The sequence below is a fragment of the Nomascus leucogenys genome, chromosome 14 (assembly GCF_006542625.1).
Source record: "Nomascus leucogenys isolate Asia chromosome 14, Asia_NLE_v1, whole genome shotgun sequence".
NCBI classification, from domain to species: Eukaryota; Metazoa; Chordata; class Mammalia; order Primates; family Hylobatidae; genus Nomascus; species Nomascus leucogenys.
This window is the reverse complement of record NC_044394.1, coordinates 44,006,059-44,028,177: the sequence shown is the minus strand read 5'-3', so window position 1 is coordinate 44,028,177 and position 22,119 is coordinate 44,006,059. Positions and strand designations below refer to the sequence as shown.

General features: G+C 57.0%; 1 protein-coding gene across 6 annotated transcripts in view; it reads right to left on the bottom strand.

Moving 5' to 3' along the window:
- The window catches only part of MAP2K3 (mitogen-activated protein kinase kinase 3), a 39,061-nt gene extending 17,423 nt beyond the window's left edge, over window positions 1-21,638 (bottom strand). Inside the window, exons 1-2 of one of the 6 annotated variants that reach the window (XM_030827295.1) lie at window positions 20,864-21,638; window positions 15,700-15,834 (exon numbers count right to left, since the gene is read on the bottom strand). Coding sequence is in view for 2 of the 6 variants with exons in the window: in XM_030827291.1 (XP_030683151.1) it covers window positions 12,709-12,757 (49 nt within the window). In the remaining 4 variants the exon portion in view is untranslated. Of the gene's footprint in view, window positions 1-1,590; window positions 1,710-12,351; window positions 12,430-12,708; window positions 13,009-15,699; window positions 16,682-17,913; window positions 19,458-20,863 lie in introns of those variants that run through there. The other 5 variants (XM_030827296.1, XM_030827293.1, XM_030827291.1 and 2 more) reach the window with 5 other exon arrangements.
- Window positions 21,639-22,119: the final 481 nt, after the last annotated feature.

Below are 22,119 nucleotides of genomic sequence, written 5' to 3'. Positions count from 1 at the left end.
TCCCCTCCCCTGCACCGGGCAGGCCAGAGTCCCAGGGCAGTACCTTCCTCACTCCACCCCTGGGGACAGGCGAGAGGCCCCAGTGTCCACACCTCTCAGGCTGGCTACAGAAGCCTGGCCAGGTGCACAGCACTCAGCTGGTACTAACGAAGGGTCATCATTTCTGGGGCTCCAGGCACGGTGGGGCTGGCATGCAGAGGGAACTCCCTGTAGTCAGGGCCGCCCTTTGAAGAAGGCATAGCTGCCATTCCACAGGCAGGAGAAGCAAGGATCAGAGATGCCAGGGTCACCTGGTGCTCTGGCACCATCAGGCAGCAGGGCTGGGAGTGAAACGACTCCCAGAGACCACCCAGTACAGACATGCTGGCCACATGCCTGCCCTTGTGGGAGCTTCTGCCTCATCATTTCCCAAGCATGATCCTGCCACACCTTGGCCCTCACCCACCACCCTCCACTCGCTGCTGCTGGCTCACCCTGGCTGCTGGTACTGGGGTTTGGAAACTGCCCATGGCCCTGCTGCCGCCTGCCAAGAAGACCCCAGTCTCTGAAGCCGCCTCCAAGCCAGGTTCAGATCCAGCCTTGGCCACGGTGCAACACAGACTTGTGGCCCCATCTGAGAGCCACGCACCGGGGCCCAGCAGCCAACCCAGCCCAGATGGAGGGCAAAGGGTGGTTACTGCCACTGGGAAGACAAGGCCGGAACAACAGGAAACAGAATAGTCTTGGCGGGGATGGGGGTCCCAGGGTCCATCCTGGGGCAGGTGGGCAGAGTGCAGGGGCCAGGTAAGCAGATACCTGCAGCCTTTCCACCAAAGCCACCCCAGGGACCCCGCTGCCAGGCCCCAGAGGCTTCAGGAAACAACAGCGTCCACAGACAGAAGCAGAAGCAGCAGCAGCAGCAGCAGCTGCCGCCACATGCACTGGGTGCCTGCCTGCTAACTGCTCACCCCATGAATCGATCGCCTAGTCACTACTCCTGTGTGCAGCGTTTTTATCTCATTTTAAGATGCAGCAACACCCTGGCTGTCAGGGACCGCATGGGTCTCACTGCGAGTCTGTCACAGCCACAGCACCGGCCACAGGCAGGGCCCTTCTCATCTGTGACTCCAGATACTCCCACAGCCATACAGGGAGGGGCTCCCAACCTCACTTTACTTGGGGAACAGGCTCAGAGAGGTGAAGCCACTTGCCCCAGGCTACGCAGCAAGTCAGGGGTCTGGCCAGGAGTCACTCCTGAGTTTGTTGACTTGGAGACCCCAACAGGCCAGGCCATGGCTCACAGCACCCCTGCCACCCCTCCCTGAGGTGGAAGGACAGGCCCAAGTCTCATGCTCAACAAGAAATGGCAACAGAGTCTGGAGATGCAGAGGCTCAGCACATTCTAACAGGAAAAACCATGGCACACAGGGTCAGCAGCTCCTGAGGCCACTTCTATCCTGCCTCTGGGCCAAAGTCTCTGAACTTCTGGGGCTCTGGGCTTGAAGTGGCGCAGCTGTGGTAAACCCTAGCTCTGCGACCCTGGCATGGTGCCCTCCTCTGCACCTTGGGTTCCTCATGTACCAAACAGCTCGAGGCAGAAATGCCACCCACCTGCCCCGCACAGTGCTGCAGGACGAAGCAAGATCACGTCTGCAAGGTGCTCAGCACAGGGTTCACTGCGCAGATAGGGACCTGTTGTGGCCCACAAATGGTCACCATGGATATGACCAACCTCTCTGCAGAGGTGAAAAAAAAAAACTGCCCTAAGGAATGAGAATTATAGGTAGCTTTTATTCCTGATGTCAGGCTTTTTGTAACCAGAATATAAAATATTTTCTGTTAAAAATTAAAGCTCTGCACAGAGACCCTGGGTCTTGACCTTGCCCCCAGCCCCTTGAGTCCTACCCTTTCCCTGTGGGGTCCACGCCACACCCTCCCTGCACTCTCTCTGCTCTTGGTCCCTCTGGCCCCAGCCTGCCACCCACCTCACGCCCTGGGATTTGGGAATGTTGTATCATGTGCCCCCTTCACCAAGCCTCAGTTTCCCCACCTGTCAAGGGCTCTTGCACATATGGGCTGGATGGGTGGGGACCATGCTCCTCGCAGGCCTGGGGGGTATATGGACTGGCCTCTGCATCCATCGGCCTGTTGGGGACACCGAGCCTGCATCAGGAGGGCCACAGGCTCCATGGAGAAGCCACCCAGCTGCCAGAGGGAGTGGGTGAGGCCGTCATGGAGACAGCCCAGAAACAGGCCTCAGGCTGCCTCAGGCTGCTGCAGACGTCAGAGCTGGGCCCAGATGGCCAGACAGCCCAGGGCTGCCCAGGTGCAGCCGTTGTGGCGACCGTCACCACAACAAACAGAGGCTCTCAGTGGCCACTGGCAACCCACGACAAGCCCGCCTGTCCCGGCTCTCAGCACGGGGTGTCCTGGGGTGTCCTCCGCATACTCCAGCCTCATAGCAGCCCCCATGCAGAGGCAAGGAAACTGAAACTGACCAGAATTCAGCCACTGACCTGAGGCTACACCACAGGTAAAGAGAGGCGACCCCAGACTAGGACACAACTCTCACTGGCCGTGGTAGCTCTGCCCTATCTCGTCCCACTCACCCCCCACTAGAGCCCCCGACCCTTGAGTGAGCCCTTCTCTGAATGAGACACCTGCTTTCCCACCGCAGGGCCTTCACACATGCCCTTCCCTCTGCCTGAAATGCTCTTCCCTGTGACTGTCCTAGCTGCTACGTGGTCTTGCCTTTCACCAGTTCAGAGAGGCTGCCTGACCGTGCAGGCTCTCCCTGTGGCCTGCTGGTTTCTCTGCTGTGGAGTCCCATAGGTGGCCGTTCTGCAGTTACCATCTCAGAGAGCCAGTCAGCAGGTCACCTGTGAGCACTCACTCTGGAGCCAAGGCCTGGGCTCAAGTGCAACTCTGCCCCTTCCTAGCTGTGTGCCCTCAGGCAAGTGGCTTCACCTCTCTGGACATATGTAAAGCGGAGACTACAGGCCAACCTCCCGGGGTTATCAGCGCCATGCCGTAGCAGTGCCGGGCGCATGGAGATTAGATGGGGCCGTCTGGAAGTGCACAGCTCCCAAGATAACACTGCCCTCAGCCCCAGATCACCCCGTCCACCCTCTCAGTGACTCCACAAGGGAGTAGGCGAGGTTCACATATCTGCTGTACCAAGGATGCAGGAGAAGAGGCGACTTAGAGAGGCCACACAGTGGGCATCTGGTGAGGAGTGGCCATAAAGGCAGGTCTGTCTGGCTCCAATGTCCAAACAGCAACAGCCTGAGAGCAGGGCCCCCACTTTGGCTGCTCCCTCTACCCTGGGCCTGGGGAGACCAAGCTGTGTGACCCTCTAAGGGTCACCCACAGGGGCAAGGTGACAACCCCTCCTTGCAGCCCCTGCTCCGCCTCCACTCATAAAGGCAGCCCCACACCACGCCACATGCAGGAGCATCACCAGGTTTCTGACAACAAAAGTAATCCCTGCTCCTAGTTCACTGCCCTCACCTGACTTCTGGATGTTCCAGGAGGTCCCTGTTCTACTGCAGAAGTTCTGGGCCCAGCAGGGAAGGAGCCACAGGGGCTGGGAGATGTGAGCAGCAAGAGGCGCCGCCCTGCCCCAGGCCACCTCTATTCTGCAGGGTCCCTCAGAGGGACAGCAACAAGGCCAACGTGCTCCATGGCACGGGGGAAACTGAGGCCCCGAGAAGTGGGCACAGGCTTTTGCGTGGGCAGATATACCTCGACAGTGAGGATGTGTTTGGCTGCGACCTGCCAGACACTGGCCCCTCTCCCCAGGACAGGTGCCATCAGAGGTCCTGAGGTGCTGCAGGCGCCACTGCCAAGCACCTGTGGGCAGCAGGGGGTGGCCATGCACCTTCAGGCAGGGCCCCTTGCCCTGAGGTTCTGGGGCCCCTGTCCTGGGCTCTGGATAGGATGCAGGACAAGGGGAAGGTTCTCCCATCTACCCGAGTGCCTGCTCCATGCCAGGCCCAGGCTGTCCCATCTGGCCTCATGCACGGCCACTGCAGGCCCTACCTTCTCTATCCTCACCTTGTAGGCACGCAGCAGGCTAAGGTGGGGAGGAGTGACCAAGGCTCTGCCCTCCACAGCCCTGCCCTGCCTCTGCCTGGCTGTGCGAGGCCACCTGGCCAGGGCCTGGCCTCCAGGGCCTCACACCCACCCCACCTCTCTACCCTACAGGGACTTCCTCACCTGCAGAGCACTAGGGATCCCCAGCCTATCTACCTGGCAGCGCCCCCTCCCCAGTGATGCTCCGGACCGGCACGGCTCAGGAGCACCCCTAACATCCAGGGGGGAAGGCCAGGTGCTCAGCTGCACAGGGGCACCTACGGCTGCCAGAGGGTCTTCCCGCCCAATGCCAACAGCCCAGCAGAGACAACCATGGCCCGCCTGCAACATGGAACCGCTTGTGCTTTGGAGGGAAGGACGTAGGGAAGGGCCAGAGGCGCGGGCCTCGCTGGGGAGGGAAGGAGACAACACAGGAGGACCCTGGGCAGAGTGGCCAGGGCACAAGGCATGTGAAAGACAGGGGGCCCACGGCAGGTGGCTGCAGGCATCAGGGTGCGGCCTGGCCTCCCATGGCCAGACCTCACCGGTCTGGGTCCTCCATGCCCCATGGCCATCAAAATGCCCATTCTTCTGCACCCAGAAATTCCACGTTAAGCAGCTTACCCCCACACTACAAAACCCACTAACATTTAGTGAGTACCTACTACGTGCTGCAGTATCCTGGGGTGTCCTCCGCGTGCCTGGCCTATGCAAATTACTTTCATTACATCTCATTTGATCCTCTCAACAACCCCTTGAGGCAGGTACTAATGTGATCTCCATGCTGCAGATGGGGAAACTGAGGCCCAGGGTTTATAGAATCAAAAGGCTGGCACATGGAATTGGTGAGGATCCTGCAGGTCCTCAGCAAGATGCCAGGAGTGGCCTCCCAGGGACACGAAGAGCCAAGAGCAGCAGGAGTACAGCAGTGTGAGAAAGAAAATGCTGGTCAGACCAGGTGAGGTGGCTCATGCCTGTAATCCCAGCACTTTGGGAGGCCAAGGCAGAAGGATCACTTGAGGTCAAGAGTTTGAGACCAGCCTGGCCAACATGGTGAAACCCTGTCTCTACTAAAAATACAAATATTAGCACATGCCTGTAATCTCAGCACTTTGGGAGGCCAAGGTGGGTGGATTACTTGAGCTCAGGAGTTCAATGCTAGCCTGGGCAACACGACAAAATCCTGTCTCTACAAAAAATAAAACAAAACAAAAATGTAGTGGGTGTGGTGGTGCATGCCTGTAGTCCCAGTTACCTGGGAGGCTGGGGTGGGAGGATCGTCTGAGCTGTGGTGAGCCATGACTGTGCACTGGGCAACAGAGCGAGACCCTGTCTCAAGAAAAAGGAAAAAAAAAAGAGAAGAAGGAGGAAAGAAAATGCTGGAGTCTGCAGAGTATTCCGAGGAGAAGCAAGAGACTGCCTTTTTGTCCCTTTGAGATTCCTGCCCTGTGTGATAAAGGCTACTCAAGTGCAGGCAATTTAAAGAAAAGAAGAAACAAAGAGGCCTGCTTGAAGCCAGCCCCAGCGCCCTGCTCTGTCTGAAGGGGCAGCCAGGCTCACTGAGCACAGTACAGCCCCAGCAGCAGGCTGCTTGGGCTGGAGGGTGCCCCAGAGACTGTCCAGTGCAGATGCTGACACCAGGGGCCCCAGGACACGCCTGAGGTGACGCACCAGGGCAGCAGCAGAGTCAGGCCCCCAGCCTGGGTCCCAGCTCCTGCCTTCCCCGCACCTCAGTGGAGCAACCACCATAGCGTCGGCCCGTGCCAGCCTGGGCGCGAGCCGCACTCCCTCTCTGTGCAAGCCTCGGTTTCCTCCCTTGACATTCTATGAACAGGTGAAGGGGCCATGACCTCTGCGAAAGGATGAGCAAGGGCCTGGAGTTGTAAAGACAAAGCCATGCTCCCAGGACAGGCCTTCGTGACCTTGAGCAGGTCACTGTCCCACCAGGCCTCGGTTTACTCACTCCTAAGATGGGGGTGATGACAACACACCTAGGTTGCTGGGTAGCCGTGAAGACTAAACAAGTCCATGCTCACAAAATCCCGGCACAAAACACGTCAGATCGGTGGGACTCTGGCCCCAGGCTCCCACATTGTGGGGCAGGCCCCATGCTCAGGCTTTAAGAGGCCATGACAGGGCAGGGGGACCCACAAGTGATGCTCGGCCCTCCCAGAGCATCAGAAGAATGGGACATTCCTTGCACTAGGATCGTGGGCTGTGCTCCAAAGGTCCCCACGTGGGCCCGGCTCGAGGTCAGCAAGGCCATTCCCGGCCACCTGCACTGTTGACAGGCCAGTGCTTCTGCTCCTGCAGAACGGAAAGCAAATCTGAACAAATGCCATCTGTGCTTCACTGTTATCACTACTTCTTTTATTGTATTGTATTGTATTGTATTGTATTTATTTTTGAGACGACTCTCGCTCTATTGCCCAGGCTGGAGTGCAGTAGCGCGATCTCGGCTCACTGCAAGCTCCGCCTCCCGGGTTCACGCCATTCTCCTGCCTCAGCCTCTCGAGTAGCTGGGACTACAGACACCCGCCACCATGCCCGGCTAATTTTTTGTGTGTTTTTAGTAGAGACGGGGTTTTACCGTGTTAGCCAGGATGGTCTCGAGCTCCTTACCTCGTGATCCACCCGCCTCGGCCTCCCAAAGTGCTGGGATTACAGGCATGAGCCACCGCACCTGGCCTACTTCTATTTTTTTTTAAGAGACAGGGTCTCACTCTGTCACCCAGGCTGGAGTGCTGTGGCACTCATTGCAGCCTCAACCTCCCAGGCACAAACGATGCTCCCACCTCTGCCTCCTGAGTAGCTGGGACTACAGACGTGTGCCACCATGCCCAGCTAACTTTTTATGTTTTTTGTAGAGATGAGCTCTCCCTATGTTGCCCAGGCTGGTTGTGAACTCCTGCCCTCAAATGATCCTCCTGTCTTGGCCTCCCAAAGGCTGGGATTTATCATTACTATTAAAATCTTACAAAGCATGGGGTTGATGATGAGATACCAAAAACGGGGTTCTTGGTGATGGAAAGGCTAGCACAGACATCAGGTTCAAATTCAGCGCTTACTGGTACCTAGGGGCTCCCTGGACTTGCCAGGTCTCACTCACCCTCAACAGCAGCCCTGAGAGGTAGGTAGGGAGCTGGCCTAGAACCAGCCCTGCCACCTGGAAGTCCCTGCAGACTTTCCCAATGAGTATCTGCCCGCACCATCCTGGGGTCTGCCCCAGCCATCCAGGATGCAGTGTGCCATGCCAACGGCAGGAGGCTATGGGTTGACCATAAGGCTAAGCCAGGCAAGAGCAGAATGACAAGAGGATGGGAGCTGTCTCCATCCCCATACCCAGAGCCGTCCTGGGCAGGCCTCCAACGTGTGCCTCAGCTGCCAACTGACACCGCCAAAGCAACCCTCCCAGGCAGCAGTGCGCCCCAGCCCCCACACACCTCCTGATTAGGTCTGAACACACCACTGGTATCCACAGCCCCTCGCAGCCCTGCCCCAGTGAGGCAGCCCCCTGGCCTGTCACCGCATCACCGCACACACTGGCACATGCAAACCTTGGGACGGGCCTTGGAAGCCCTTGGGGGCATCAGCACAGTGATGCAGGCAAGGACAGTCAGGGCACTCGATACAGCCGCCAGGAGGTGTCAGCAGAGCCAGGTGCAATCCTGGCCATGGGCCGCATGGCAGGAGGTGGTGCCGGCCACCCTGGGCAGGGGACCAGCTGGGAGAGGGGCAGCTGGACATGGCCTCCCCAGAGAAACCAGGGAGGGTGGCCCTGGAATGCAGGGCAGGGAGGTGACAAGGACATGTGCCCAGGACTGGGGTCAGGGGAAGAAAGTCTGGGGCCCTCTCTGGAGCTGCTGCAGTCAGGCTTGGTATCTGGAAGCCACAAGGGGCCCAACAAGCTGCTTCTGCCTCCCCTGGCCCTGTATGGCCTTCATGCCCCTGACATGAGGCTGTTTGAGGTTTCCAGGGCCACTGCTTTGGGGAGGCATCTGTAGAAGCCACTGGGCAGACAGGCCTGACGGAAGTGGGCAGCACCAGGAGGCACAGCCAAGGGCAGGCATGGACAGCATGTGGGCATCAGTCGTGGGGCCCTGCCACAATGCAGTGTCCTCCATGCTGCTGCCCAGCAGCCCTCCTCTGGGACCCCTCCTGAGACACTGGCACCCAGTTGCTCCCCTCAGCTTGGCCCACCAACCCCCAACACCCCTGACTCAGGACCGAGCCCCTAGAACCACAACCCCAGGCCCTCTTGCTTCCCGGGCTGGCCCAGGGGCCTGAGTCCTAATTCCCAGTCCCACCCCACCTTCCCCACATCCGTCCTGTTAATGCTGCATGCCAAAGCCAGGGGCAGGGCAGGCCTGCAGGAGCAGGCCCCAGCTCTCTGTTCCCCACTCATCCTCCCAAGGGAGGCCCAGGTGGCCAGGGGCAGTCCCCAGCCCCACCTTGGGGACCAGTGGGTTAAGAGGCCCTAAAGCGTGGTAAATTCTGGCCTGCGTGAAAGGACCCTACAGCCAAGAGGCCTCATGTCACAGCGCCTACGAGCCCATCGTCATGAAGCCCTGTTACTGTTTATCCACCTACCAATGAACTACACCCACAAAAGTAACAATAATAAAATAATAACAGGTGTCATTCACTTAACAAATGCTATCTTCAATCTCGACCACTATCCTGCAAGGGAGCATGTTTACTCCCACTTTACAGAAGAGGAGACTGAGGGCTAGAGAGGGCACAAGACTTGCCCAGGTTAAGGAAGTAGTGGAGCCAAGATTCGAACCCAGGGCCATCCCAGCAGAGCCCAGGCCCCCCGGCTTCCTGCCTGGCAGAGGCATGCCTTGACTGGGTTCTCTGCGGGCAGAGGGCAGTCTCACTATGACTCGTGTCTGACACTTAGCAAGTATGGAATGGAACTGTCTACATCCAGACAAGCAGGGTCCCCATTCTCAGTCTGCAGATGAGGAAATGGAAGCTTCTCCTCTGACAGCTGGGCCATGCCCAGGGGACAGAAATCATTTACAGAGTGCAGAGAGTGGACCAGATGCAACTTGTCCCACGTCACATCGCAAAAGGGACAGAGCTGGGGTTTGAACCCAGGCAGTCAGGCTCTGGAAACTGAGGTCTTAGCCTTTCCACATCACCGTCTTCCAGGAGCTCAGGCCGGGTCCCACCCCAGCCGACCCCGCACCACCTCTGCTCCTTGCCCTTCCTGAGTCCCAGCTGCACAGCTGAACCTGAGGTGTCCCCTGGGCCAAGGGTGGTAAACAGTCACTGCCACCTGCCCCTGCTCTGTGAGCAAGAGGAAGAAGAGCCCCTTGCCTAATAGAGGAAGCTCCTGGGTGGGGCACTGAGGGCCTGCCCAGGGGTTCCCAGCCCAGTCCGAGGCCCAGGAAGGGGCCACCTCCAGTGCCCCAGCTCAGGGCTGGGTGCCACCTGCAGGACACGTAACCCCCTCCCCACCCACCAGGCTGGCAGGCATCGCCCCTTTAAGCTGTAGGCAGCCGGCTGGCATGCCCAGCGGGTGAGTCAGCACCCAGTGCCCGCTGACTCACCGCCGGAAGCCTCCGCTGCCCCGGCCTTCTCCTCACACAGACCAACTGAGAACTTTGCTCCCTTTGGGCCCTGGGCCATGGGTTGGCTGACAGAGAGTTTCCTGTGCGTCACAAGAGGGGTGGGGGAAGTCCCCGAGGTGCCACCTCCAGTCTTTCCGACAGGCAGGGGTTGAGGGGGGTGGCCACAGCAGGCAAGGCTAGGATGCAACAGTGCTCCATGAAACCTCAGTGTCACCATCGGGCAGTCAGAAGTCCTACTGCCACAGTCCAAGCTGTGGGAAGATTAGCCATGAAGTGCCCCCACAGGTGGCACTCTTAGGGCAGAAGGGGCAGAACCCATGTTCTGAACGACAACAGGACACGTGTGGTACCCTCCAAGGACAAATGTGGCTTGCACACATGCCCCCACCCACTGGCCCCAGCACCGGCCACTTGGCATCTGACTCCAGCCAGAGATGGCCATGTGGGCAAGGAGGCCAGGGGAAAACCAGCAGAGCTGTGGGCCTGAGGGCCTCACACACTCATAGAAAACTCCCCAGGCCCATGGCATGGAGAACAGGGCAGGGCACCTGCTGCAAGGCAGGAAGCTCAAAGGTAAAGCTCCAGTAAGGTCAAGCGCCAGCCACTCCCTGCTTTGTTCAAATTCCTTTGAGAAGGTGGAGAAGGGCTCAGTGCTGGGAGGCCCAGTGCCCACGATGGGGCAGGCACGGGGTGAAGATCTCCACCTATGGGGGCAGTCCAGCCACTCCTCCATCCAAGCTGAGTTCTGCATCTGTCAAATGAGTGGGATTTTGCAGTGAGTATGCAACAGGCCCAGTGTAAAGCACTGTGCACAGGAGAGGCATCACCTCTGCCTCAGTCTGTCCTCTAGGTCCGATATGGCCATGAGGACAGGCCCACCGCACATGCTCTGAGCAAGGTCAGGGGTGGGGGCACCCCACCAGCTCAGCTCAGGCATCCAGCATGGGAGGGGCACATAGGGGAGCACGGGGAAGGCCACCGTGGAAACACAGTCCTAGGGGGAACCTTAGCTCCACCTGTTACAGCTGTGTGGCCTCAGGCAAGGCACTTAACGCCTCAGTTTCCTTATCTGTAAATGGGGCTATGAGGAATAAATGAGAAAATGCATGGCACATGGAAAAAAAGAAGGCGCTCATAGGGTTTTTGGTGAAGGGCATTGTGGCTCTGCCACCACATCCTTCCCCAGACCCCAAAGAGACTACAGGGCCCTGGGCCTGAGGGAGGTCCCTGACCCTCCATCCAGCCCCCTCAACCTCATCTAGGACCTGGGTCCACATCTAGAAGTTCATTTTGGCCCTCTCACAGCGTTCTCACCACATCTATGACCCCTCTCCTTTCACAACTCTGCAACTGGAACTTTTATTTTGATGAGGCATTCTCTGCCTGGAGAGCTAAAAAGACTCCAAAACAAACAGTGCTTCCTACCCTTCCCCGAGCTCTCCAGAGTGGAGAAGTGTCTGATTTCCTGGTTCCCAAGCTCCACGAAGTCTGTGCAGTGCAAGTCCCTCCCCAGACACCTCCCCCGTCGAGTGCCTCCTGAGTTACTCACAGTGGTTGGGCAATGGTCAGGGATCCAGCCTCCCACTTATGTAAGGCATAATTATCCTGCCCACCCGGCTCCAGCCACCATAGCAGCCAGCAGCAGGGGCCAAGCCCCCATAGGGCTCCCACTGGCCTGCACCCTCCAGAACAGAAGAGCGGCTGACCCCCGATGAGGGGCCCACTAGGTGCCCGCTGCTAGGTGCTTCCTCCTGCTCACTCTGCGGCTGCACTTCCAGCAGTGGAGGCCTTTCCAGCAAGAAGAATGGAAACAATAGCGAGATGTGTGCAGCCAGTGTCCCCTGGTGAGCACCGGCTCTGCGCCAGGTGCTACGCTGAGTGAACGCCTCAGAGCTCTTTAGTATTCACCACCCCACACCACACTCCCGCGTCCACAGAAGCAGGTGTGATTACTTCCAATTTACAGAAAAGGAAACTGAGGCCCAGAGACACCAGGGAGCTTGCTGGGGTGAAGCAGCTGCAGGTTCAGAAAGCCAGAAGGCAGCCCATTCATTACGGCTATGTCCGGTTTGGAAATCTCTCGCACAACCCAGCCTACTGAAACTCCGACGCACCAAAAACATCCTTTCCTCTTCCTGAAAAAAAAAAATTCCCCTTTTGCCCTCCGAGTCTCATCCTTCCCCCTCCGCATGACAAATCCTGCTGCTGCCACCTCACAAAAATTTCCAGGAAGGCCAGCTACTTGGAGAAGAGCAAATCCCTTGCACAGCCAGCACCCCAGCCTGGCGGCTGGCCCAGATCCCAGGCAGCCAGGACAGGAATAAGATGGGGTGAGAACCCCAAGTGCAGGGAGAAGCCTGCAACTCAAGACAGAGAGAAGCCGGTAGAGAGGGGGCTGTACCTTAGGGAGGGGTGGGAGGACAAGGGAGGTTCCTGGGAGCACAGGGCTGCAGGACAGGGTGCAGGCCAGCCAGGGAAGGGGCAACATAGGGCCTATAAGGATAAGAAGAGCTGGAGGAGAGGACGGGGAGTTCCGAGCTGGGGTGTAGCCAGAGCACCCGCATAGGGGGTACAGTGAGGTCCGCAACAACAGGAGCACTCTGGGGCCCAGATGGAGACTCAAGTAAAATTCCAGCCTGGATACAGCCCTGGGACCCGAAGCTGGAAAAGGGACTGGGTGCTGCCCAAGGACCCAGGTGAAGGCCAGCGTGAATCTCACCTGGGTCCCGCTGAGGGAGAAGACTGGGAGAGTTCATGTCCAGGCTGCAGCCATAAGGCCCAAATGAGGTCAGAATGAGGCTCCTGACTTGGATGGGGTGAGCAGAACAAAGTCCTAGTCTGGGTCCAGCCTGGGTGATCTCGGGCCTGAGTGCAATCCCAAGGCCTAACCTGGGGGTCCAGGTGAGAGCCCAGGCTGGGGCCGGTCCTGGGACCCCGAACAGGAAGGGGTTCCGGGACCGGACGCCGCTGCCAGGTCGAGAACAGGATAGGGTGGGACCAAAGAAAGGTCGGGGTTTGCAGTCCGGCGTCAGATTGGGCGCGGGGTCAGGCCGAGGTTCCGGCCGGGAGCGCCTACCTTTGGACTGGGGCATGCTGGCGGGCTGGCTCGAGGCGGGAGACTCCATGCTGCAAGCGGGTCCTGGAGGGCGGTGGAGACTAATCTAGAGGACTGCGGGCTCCACCGGGGCCGAGCACGCTCATGGCTGCGGGCAGACGGCCCGGGCCAGGCGGAGGACCAGAGGCGGCGGCGGCGGCGGAGGCGGCGACTGCAGCGAGAACGAGTCCGCGACGGGCGGCGCCGGAGCCAGACTGGGCAGCGCCGGGGAGACCCCGGCCGAACTGCGCTGACTCAGGCCCCGCCCCTGCGTGCCCGATTGGTCCTTTCGTTTCCAAGGCCCGTCCCCTGCCTATCAGACGCCGGTCTGTCCCTGCCTGTCAATTACACGCCCCACCCTCCGTGGGCCCAGGATCCGGGCCCCTCCCGCTCTCTGTCAAGCCTGCCCGCCGCCCAAAAAAACCCAGGTCCGGTCAGGCTCCGCCCCCTGGACTAAAGCCGCGCCCCTCGCGCTGCCCGTCAACACGCAAGCCCCGCCCACTCCCGAGACCCACTGAGCCCACGGCTCCCTGCAGGCGCCAGGCCCAGCCCGGCACCCCCCAGACCCGCAGCCCCGGCGGATGCGATGCGCGGGCGCGTTCTCCTGGGTGCGTCGTCTGGAAAAAACCCGAGATCCCTAAAGGTGGCACGGCTGGGCCTGGCGAGGTGGGCGGGGGTTAAAAGTGCGCTGCTGGGCTGCCTCCTGGCTCTCTGAACCTGCAGCTGCCTCACCCTAGCAAGCTCCCTGGTGTCTCTGGGCCTCAGTTTCCTTTTCTGTAAATTGGACCCGGGTTCAGATCCGAGTCGGCAACTTTGTAGCGGAACTAGCCTTGGTCAGGTGGTGACACCTGAGCCTCAGTCTACGCATCTGTGAGCGGGCGGCAGTGACAGCCATCTCCCGGCGCTGCTCGCTAACGCGCACTGAGGGCCTGGCGCCAGCAAACGTCCGCCCGCGCCCGCGCTCCAGGCGCCCGGCCAGGGCGCGGGGTCGGTGGTGAGCTCAGCGATGCCCGGTGACGAGGCAGCACGAGGAGTTTTCGTGGCTGGTTACTGCTGCCCCTGTTCTACACAAGGGGAAACTGTGTCTCAGAGGGAGTGAGGCTGCATGCGGTGCATTTTATCCCGCGAGCCCCGAGGCCCCATTCTGGCTCTCTCCTGGACCTTGGTTCTCTCCTCTCCTCCTAGGATCTCAGTCTGCCCATCTGCATAATGGCTGGATGGGCCAGTCCTCCCTCTGCTCCCACACGGAACCTCGGGGGATTTCAGGAACCGCTGACCAATCTGGCGCTGGGATCAGATGACTCTGGATGTAAAGCCAGGGCTAGTGAAGGCAGAATGTACCAGGCAAAGGTCAAGGGGTCAGCCCCTGGCCTCCAGGCAGACACGAGTGTGTACCCTGTCAGGGACCTCACGTGAGGGAAGCAGATTCCACCACCTGCTAGAAACGCTTGAGGCCGGGCCTGACCTCTGCTTGCCCAGGTGTAAAGTGGGGATGATGCAGGGCCCCATGCACAGAGTGGGGAGCCACATGAGATAAGAGGGAAGCCTTGCAGCCATCACCATTCTCTTGCTGCGTTTCCTGTTCACCCTTCCCAGGCAGTGGGATGGAAAATCATGAGTCTGGGGCTCAGAGAGGTATGGGTTCCAATACCAATTCCCCCACTTACTAGCTGGATGACCTTAAAGAAGTCACTGAGCAGCTCTGTGCCTCAGTTTACCTATCCCATGGGGACAATAAGGTTTCTGAAAGCATTTCATGAGTTCAGGAGTGGAAACACCTGGCCTAGGGCCTGGCACTCACTAGGTGCCCAGGAAATGTGAGTTCGAAAACACTGTGGGCTGTCTCCATCCTTGCCATATCATCCCTGGTGACCTGCGCTTATCCATCTGTAAAATGGGCATCCAGGAGCGGCTTCCTTTCTACCAGAACTGCAAGGCTAGTCCGGTAAGTTTTCTGGGTTCAGGCACCAGCCAACAGCCTTGACTTCTGCTCCCCCACACTCCGCCTTGTGCGCTCTGCTCCTTGGGATGTTCAAGAGTCTTAGTATTGCCCCTCAAATGTGCCAGGGATGGTCCTGCCGCAGGAGCTTCACCCTTGCTGCTCCTGCCCAGAACATTCCTCCACTCAAGCCTCCTGGGGCTGGTTCCCTCTCATCCCTCAGACCACCTCCTAAATGAACACCCCTCAGAGGCCTTCTCGTCATGGTCCCCAAACTGAGGCACAACACTCATGCTGCTGATGCCTTCGTTACTGACTCAGTTTTTAACACAGCTCTCCCTCCAGACCATCTGAGCCTCATTCCCTGCTGTGTTCCCAATGCACAGCGCAGAACCAGGCACATTGTAGGTGCCTGATAAATATTTGAGGAATGAAAAAAGGAAGGAGGAAAGCATCCACAGACCAGGGTGAAGCGACTCCAGTCCCGTGCCAACCTCCTTGGCGGCCAGATGACTCAGACAGGCCCTCGCATACAAGGAGTTTATGGATTAGTCAGGAGCCCGATAAACAGCCCAGGAATCACAAAACTCCATGTGAATGCTATAAATAGGTGCATGAGCAAGTCTCAGGAGGGTGCCTGGGTGATGCAGCCATCTCCATGTGGGTGGGGACGGGGAAGGCCTCTCAGAGGAGGTGATTTTGAGACTGGACCTTTAAGGACCAGTAGGAGCTTACCAGGCAGAGAAGCAAGAAGAGCATCCCTGAAAGGAACAGCAGAGGCAATGGGTTGGAGATGTAAAAAGGGCCACACATGAGGACCAGGTGAGGGCCAGACTGGGATGCACAGCTGCACCACTGCAGCTCAAGAAGTACCATCAAGGACCATCAGAGACAAAGGTCTCTTGCTGGCTTGCTATAGTGACATCTCTTGATTTCTTTCTGTCTGTAAGTGGCACAGTCAGGTTGGGGAACTCCATGACCATGCAGAAAGCAGAATAAATGTTTGACATGGGTCACAAGAGGCTGCCTCTTACCTTGACTCCTAGGAGAAACATCCCAAACCCGCTCTCTGCAGATGCAGGAAACTGAGTCTCCGGATGGGAAGGATTGTGTCCAAAGTCAGGATGCAAGCACGATCTGAGGTGGGCAGGACCTGGGGAGACAGAAGGCTGTAGAGAGAGGCTGACTCAATAGCATTAACTATAAGTTTTGTGCTTCCAAATCACTTTTCGGTTTTTAAGAATTTCTTGATACTCATAGCCTGCCTTCGATTTTGATCCTTTGTTCTTTCTGTCAGGTGCACAAGATTACCTTCCTTTTTTAGCCTTCTGTCTTGTCACCAACCATTCCTACTTGGTGGCCATGTACTTGGAAAAAGGCCGCATGATCTTTCTGGCTCCAATCAATGTCTAAGGCACCCTGCTTCCTTTGCTTGCATCCCACAGACTATTTCCCTCATCCTATTTACTGCAGCAAATCTCTCCTTAGTTGATGAGATTGTGTTTATCTCCCTTTAGAACCCTACCTATCCTGAATGGTCTGTCATTGTCTGCCTTTAAAATCCTTCCTCTTTCTTCTTCCTCTATTCTCTAAATAATGATGGGGCTAAGTTATACCCAAAGCTCACTTTACAAAATATTTCCTCAATACTTTGCAGAAAACACCAAGCAAAAATGCCATTTTAAAAGAGGTCTATTTTTTCTTTTAAAATGTAAGCTCCTCAAGAGCAGGGACAATGTTTTCTGTATGTTCTATTGTGCCTAGTACACTGTAAATGCTCAATAAATATTGATGATGGGGAAAAAAAAGAGAGGCTGACCCAAACCCAGGATGTGGGCAGCTCCTTCATTCATTCAGCAGATATTCATTGAGCACTTACTGTGTGACTGGCACTGAGAACACAACATTGAACAAGATGGACACAACTCCCTGGGGAGGTATGACCTGGTGTGTGAGCCAGACAAGCAAAATGCCTAAGTCAAATTATGGGAGGCCAGGCATGGTGGCTCACACCTATAGTTCCAGCAGTTTGGGAGGCCGAGGCAGGTGGATCATTTGAGCCCAGCAGTTTGAGACCAGCCTGGGCAACATGGCAAAACCTCGTCTCTACAAAAAAAAAAAAAAAAAAAAAAAGTTGGCTGGGTATGGTGGCATGCTACTCAGGAGGCTGAGGTTGGAGGATCACTTGAACCCAGGAGGTCAAGGCTGCAGTGAGCCAAGGTTATGCCACTGCACTCCAGCCTGGCGGGCAGCAAGACCCTGTCTCAAAAAAAAAAAAAAATTATGACAAATGCTATGGGGGAAAGTAGGGGAGGGGAAAGGGTGTGTGTCTGGACATGGGGGCTATAATTTTAAGGAGGGAGGTCAGGAAAAGCCTCCCTGGAAGGTGCCACATAAGCAGAAATCAAAGGACTTAAGGGAAGGACCCACAAAGAGATCCGGGGGAAAAGCATTCCAGGCAGAGGGAACAGTTGTGCAAGGGCCCTGAGATGGATGGCTTGTAGGCGAGTAACAAGCAGATGGATGTGGCTGGGTGGTGGGAGCTGAGAAGTCCCTGTTCTCACCTATATACACCCCCTTGGACGTACTCACTCCCACATGCCCCTTCACACCTGCACAAGTCCACACACCCCAAATACACATGCACACACACATGACACAAGGGGATGCACAAGTGTGTACGTTCATGTGGAGGGACCACATGGGCACGTCCACAGACACAACCCACAGGCACAGCGGTGCACATGGTATATGCATGGCCTTGCCACCAGCTGGGGCCTCCACCGCTTGCTGCCCCACAGCGCCCTCTGGTGACCAGGGCCCGGGCAGTGCTCTAGAGTGCCTAGGAGCGCAGGATCCACTGCCCTCACTGCTTTGACGGCCATCCAGCCTCCTCTTCTCTGTGCTTCCTGCCCGCAGGCCTTCCACACTGCAGCCAGAGCGTTCCCAAACATGGCTGGCCAAGTTCTAAGTCCTGCCCTGGCTCCCTAGGCAGGGAACTTCCAACACTCCAACCCCTGGTGACTTCTCCAGACATCCCCCAGTCCAGCCACTCTCAATTCAAGCTTTCCTCCTTGAACTTTTCTTTGCAAAGGCTGTTCCCTTGGCCAGGAATGCCCTTCCCTGCCTTCCCACCTGACACATTCCCTCCGCTCCTTCGAGGCCCAATTCTGAAGGTGGGACAGGAGGCCCTGCCTGACACTGCTCTGCCCAGTGCCCCTGCCCCAGCCCCTGTCACCTTGGCTCACCCGCCCTGTCAGTGGCTGCACCCCTGTCTGCCTCTCCCATCGGACTCCTGCTGCTTGAAAGCAGGGCCTGCAACTGGTTCTCCCCAGAACAGCATCAGGCCATGCTGGTAGTGGTGGAAAAGTGAAAACTTGAGAAGCTTGGAGGCAGCAATATGTGGTTCCTAAGCATCTTTTACTCAGGGGCTGGTTCTGAAGTCGAAATATAGAGAAGGAAACCTCAACGGACGATCACCTGCTTTCTTTAAATCATCATCACTCTCAAATATCAAAAGATGAATTCACACAAGTGACTGGCTCCACTAGCAAAACAGCAAGTCCTATTTTTACAGCTCCTACTATGTGCTAGTCCCTCCAAGCACAGCATCTTATGGTCTCACTGTGATGCAAGCTGCATGGGGGCAATGCCTTTGCTTTGGTCACTGCAGTGTCCCCGGCACACAGTAGGTGCTCAGTGAATACTTGCAGAGTGGAGGAAAGTTTTCAATGTCCCAACGAGGTGTCTGGTATTATCATCATCTCCACTAAACAGATGAGAAAATCGAGGCTCAGAGAGGTGCCCAGAAGCATCCAAGACCGCTAGTAATGGCAGAGCTATTGTTTGAAATCTGTTCTGTCAGATGGAGACAGTTTTCCCTGCCTTTTCCTGCCCACACTTCCACTAAAGTGTTTTGCAACACCCTGCTTCCGAGCAAAACAAACTCCCTTGAGCTCCCTTCACTGCTTTCTGCCGCCAGCTCTGCTTCTAACAGAGCAGTTGGGTCTGGCCTGCCTGGTTCCCTGCAGGGTTGCACAGACAACCCTGTGGCTGTCCCCAACACCAGTCCAGGGGTCCAAGGAGCCTCAGCATGGTGTCTCCCTGCCCAGGGTTCTCAAACGTAGCACTTTCTGCCCAGCAGGCAGGGGGGCAGTCAAGGGGACAGCATTTACTGGCACCTGTTGCATGCCAGGCCTCATGACTTGACACACACCCCAGGGAAGTGGGTGTGGTTAGACTTTCATCTTAAAGATGAAGAAACAGAAGCCCAAGCCTTCAAGCACTTGCCCAGGTTCCACCACCAGGAAGGATGACACCAGATTTTTAACCCAGACCATCACTGTAACAGCCTACTGTGTGTCGGCCTTTTTAGTTCAATCCTGTGCTTCATTATCTAGATGCCAAGACCACAGGGCTGGTCTTATTGCTCCATGATGGGTGAGAAGTACTGCAGACACAGAGATGAAGCAACTTGCCCGCAAGATCACACAACCAGGAAGCAGAGAGGCAGAAGCGTCCCAATGGGGCTGACTCCACAACACGGGTGCATCCAGCGTATCTGCCTTCAAAGAGCTGTTTTCTAATCTAGGCCAGGAAGTAGCCAAGCAACTGTGAACCAATGAGTTGTCTCAGCCAGGCCTTGGAGGTCACCCTGTCCATTCCCATCAATGCTTCTGTCCCTTTTCGGCCATCAAGCCTGGGCTTATGTCCCTCCCACGATGAGTGTCTCACCCTTTCATGGCCGGGTCTTTCGTTCCCGGTAAGCTTGGACCATTATCAGCTTTTTCTTTTTTTTTTTTTTTTTTTTTTTTTTTTTGAGATGGAGTCTCACTCTGTTGCCTAGGCTGGAGTGTAGTGGTGCAATCTCAGCTCACTGCAACCTCCGCCTCCCGGGTTTAAGCAATCCTCCTGCCTCAGCCTCCCGAGTAGCTGGGATTACAGGCGCACACCACCACACCCTGCTAATTTTTGTATTTTTAGTAGAGACAGGGTCTCACCATGTTGGTCAGTCTGGTCTCGAACTCCTGACCTCGTGAGCCACCCACCTCGGCCTCCCAAAGTGCTGGGATTACAGGCGTGAGCCACCGCGCCCGGCTACCACTATCAGCATTTTCTTAAGCAATACTGAAGTTGTGTCACGCTCAAACCCATCCATTCATTCCACACGCTTCCTCAGCATCTGGTTTTGCCTGACATTATGGGAGGCACTGAGGATACAGTGAAAACCAAGACAGACAGGTCCCAGCCTTCATGGGGCAGTGAAAACCTCCTGCCTTTATGGGGCAAGCCTTCTGGAGGAACTTGAGAAATAAGGCAAATTCAGCATGGATGAACATAAATCTATAAAATAATTTCAAATAGCCATAAGGGCTATGAACCAAAGTAGAGCTGAGTGATGTAGCAGAGAAGCACTGGGTAGTCAGGGAGACCTTCCTGGAGGAGGTGTCTTCTCTGCTCAGGCCTGGGTGACAAGAAAGAGCCATGTGAAACTGGGGATGAGGGCTGGCTTAAAATAGGCTGTGGCACATAGTAGATGCTCAGAGAGAATGAGAGGGACTTCTAGCTAACATGGAACGAACAGGGATATTTTTCTCTTTTCCCTCTCCAAACCCCACTAGGATGACAATATAAGGAAAAATGTTAAAGTCACAAACTTATAAAGAAAGTCAATGACAAGGGCAAAAAGTCTACAGAACTTTTCTTTTGGAGACAGGGTCTCTCTCTGGCACCCAGGCTGGATTGCAGTGGTGTAATCTCTGTTCACTGCAGCCTCAACCTCCTGGACTCAAGTGATCCTCCCGCTTCAAGCTCCAGAGTAGCTGGGCCCACAGGCGTGCGCCACCACACCCCACTAATTTTAAATTCTTTTGCAGAGACAAGGTCTTGCCACGTTGCCCAGGCTGGTCTTGAATTCCTGGACTCAAGCGATCTTCCTGATTCAGCCTCCCAAAGTGCTGGGATTACAGACGCGAGCCACCGCGTCCAGCCTACAGAATTTTCGAAGCTGGAAAATTAATAGTAATCACCTAGGCAGAGTGGAGGAAGCTGCAACCAAATTCTGCATGTCGAGGGAACCATTCAAGGCCAGAGGCCCCCCAGAAACACAGCCTGGGAGTCACAAGGTCCCTCTGGAAGTGGAGGGGCAGGTGGGGACGGAAACAAGATGAGTTCAGAGCTTGTAAAAACAGCACTTACGCCTTCCAGCTTTCCAGAACCGAAGGTCATGTCCAGATTTGAAAGGATCCACTGAGTGTCCAGGTTGATGCAAGAAGAAAACAGGCTATAATGAATTCCCAGGAAAACAAACAACACAAAATGGAAAATGTCACAATGTACTGCATAGCTCAGCTGGGAACAATATTTACATAACCATAATACTGTAAACACCAAATACTGATGCATCCCAAAATTGATGAAGTGAGACTTGGAGCTCACAGGAGGCGAAGCACAGGGTTCATACCTAAGAGAACCAAATCCGCACTGAGTGTCCATGGTAGAGAGCCAGCGGATACTGTCTAAAATCGCAAATAAATAAAAGAATCGCACTGTAGCATGCGACTGAGAAATAAGGAGGGAAGAGCTCAAAGAGCCGAAGAGGAGCTGCCGCCATGTCGCGGCGGGACTGGGTCTGTTGCGGGGCCAGGACCCGGGCTGCACCGGCGATGCGCATCTTGCGGGTGGGGGTGGCGGGTGGGGCAGACCGCTTCGCCGTCGCCACCTTGAGCCCTGCAGCCGCGGGCTCCCACCGCTCCCTGCGCCACTGCCTTGCTACAGACCGAAGGTGGCTGCAGGGAACTGGAAAGGCCCACGTGTCCCCAGCACACAAGACCGAAGGAGCAGAGAAGCAGAGGAGCGCAGGGACACACAGTGAGCAGGCCAACCCAGGTCGTCGAAGTTCAAAAATGCAGTAGAGAATGTTAAGTCACTGGGGGACTCTCCGGCCCGCCACAACCACCTACACAGCCGCGCAAGCAAAGGCTGCAGCGTAAAGAGGCCGCGGGTACCGCCCGGCCACGCCCCGGCCACGCCCCAGCCACGCCCCCCAGCCCGGGACGGCGTCCAGAGCGAGCCTCTGATTGGCTGCGCTCGCTCACATGGCCGCGCGGGCTGCAGGGCGGGCTGCAGGGCGGGCTGCAGGGCGGGCTGCAGGGCGGGCTGCAGGGCGGGCTGCAGGGCGGGCTGCAGGGCGGGCTGCAGGGCGGGCTGCAGGGCGGGCTGCAGGGCGGGCTGCAGGGCGGGCTGCAGGGCGGGCTGCAGGGCGGGCTGCAGGGCGGGCTGCAGGGGCGAGTGTGCGGCTGCCTTCAGCTTTTCAGCCGCGCGAGTGTGCGGCCGTCTTCAGCTTTTCAGCCGCGAGTGGGGTGGTGTGGAGCGGCGGGGTCAGCGCAGGGCCGGCGGATGGGGCGCATGTGCCCCGGGCAGAGCCCTCCTGGCCGGGAGTGTGGCCTTCGGTC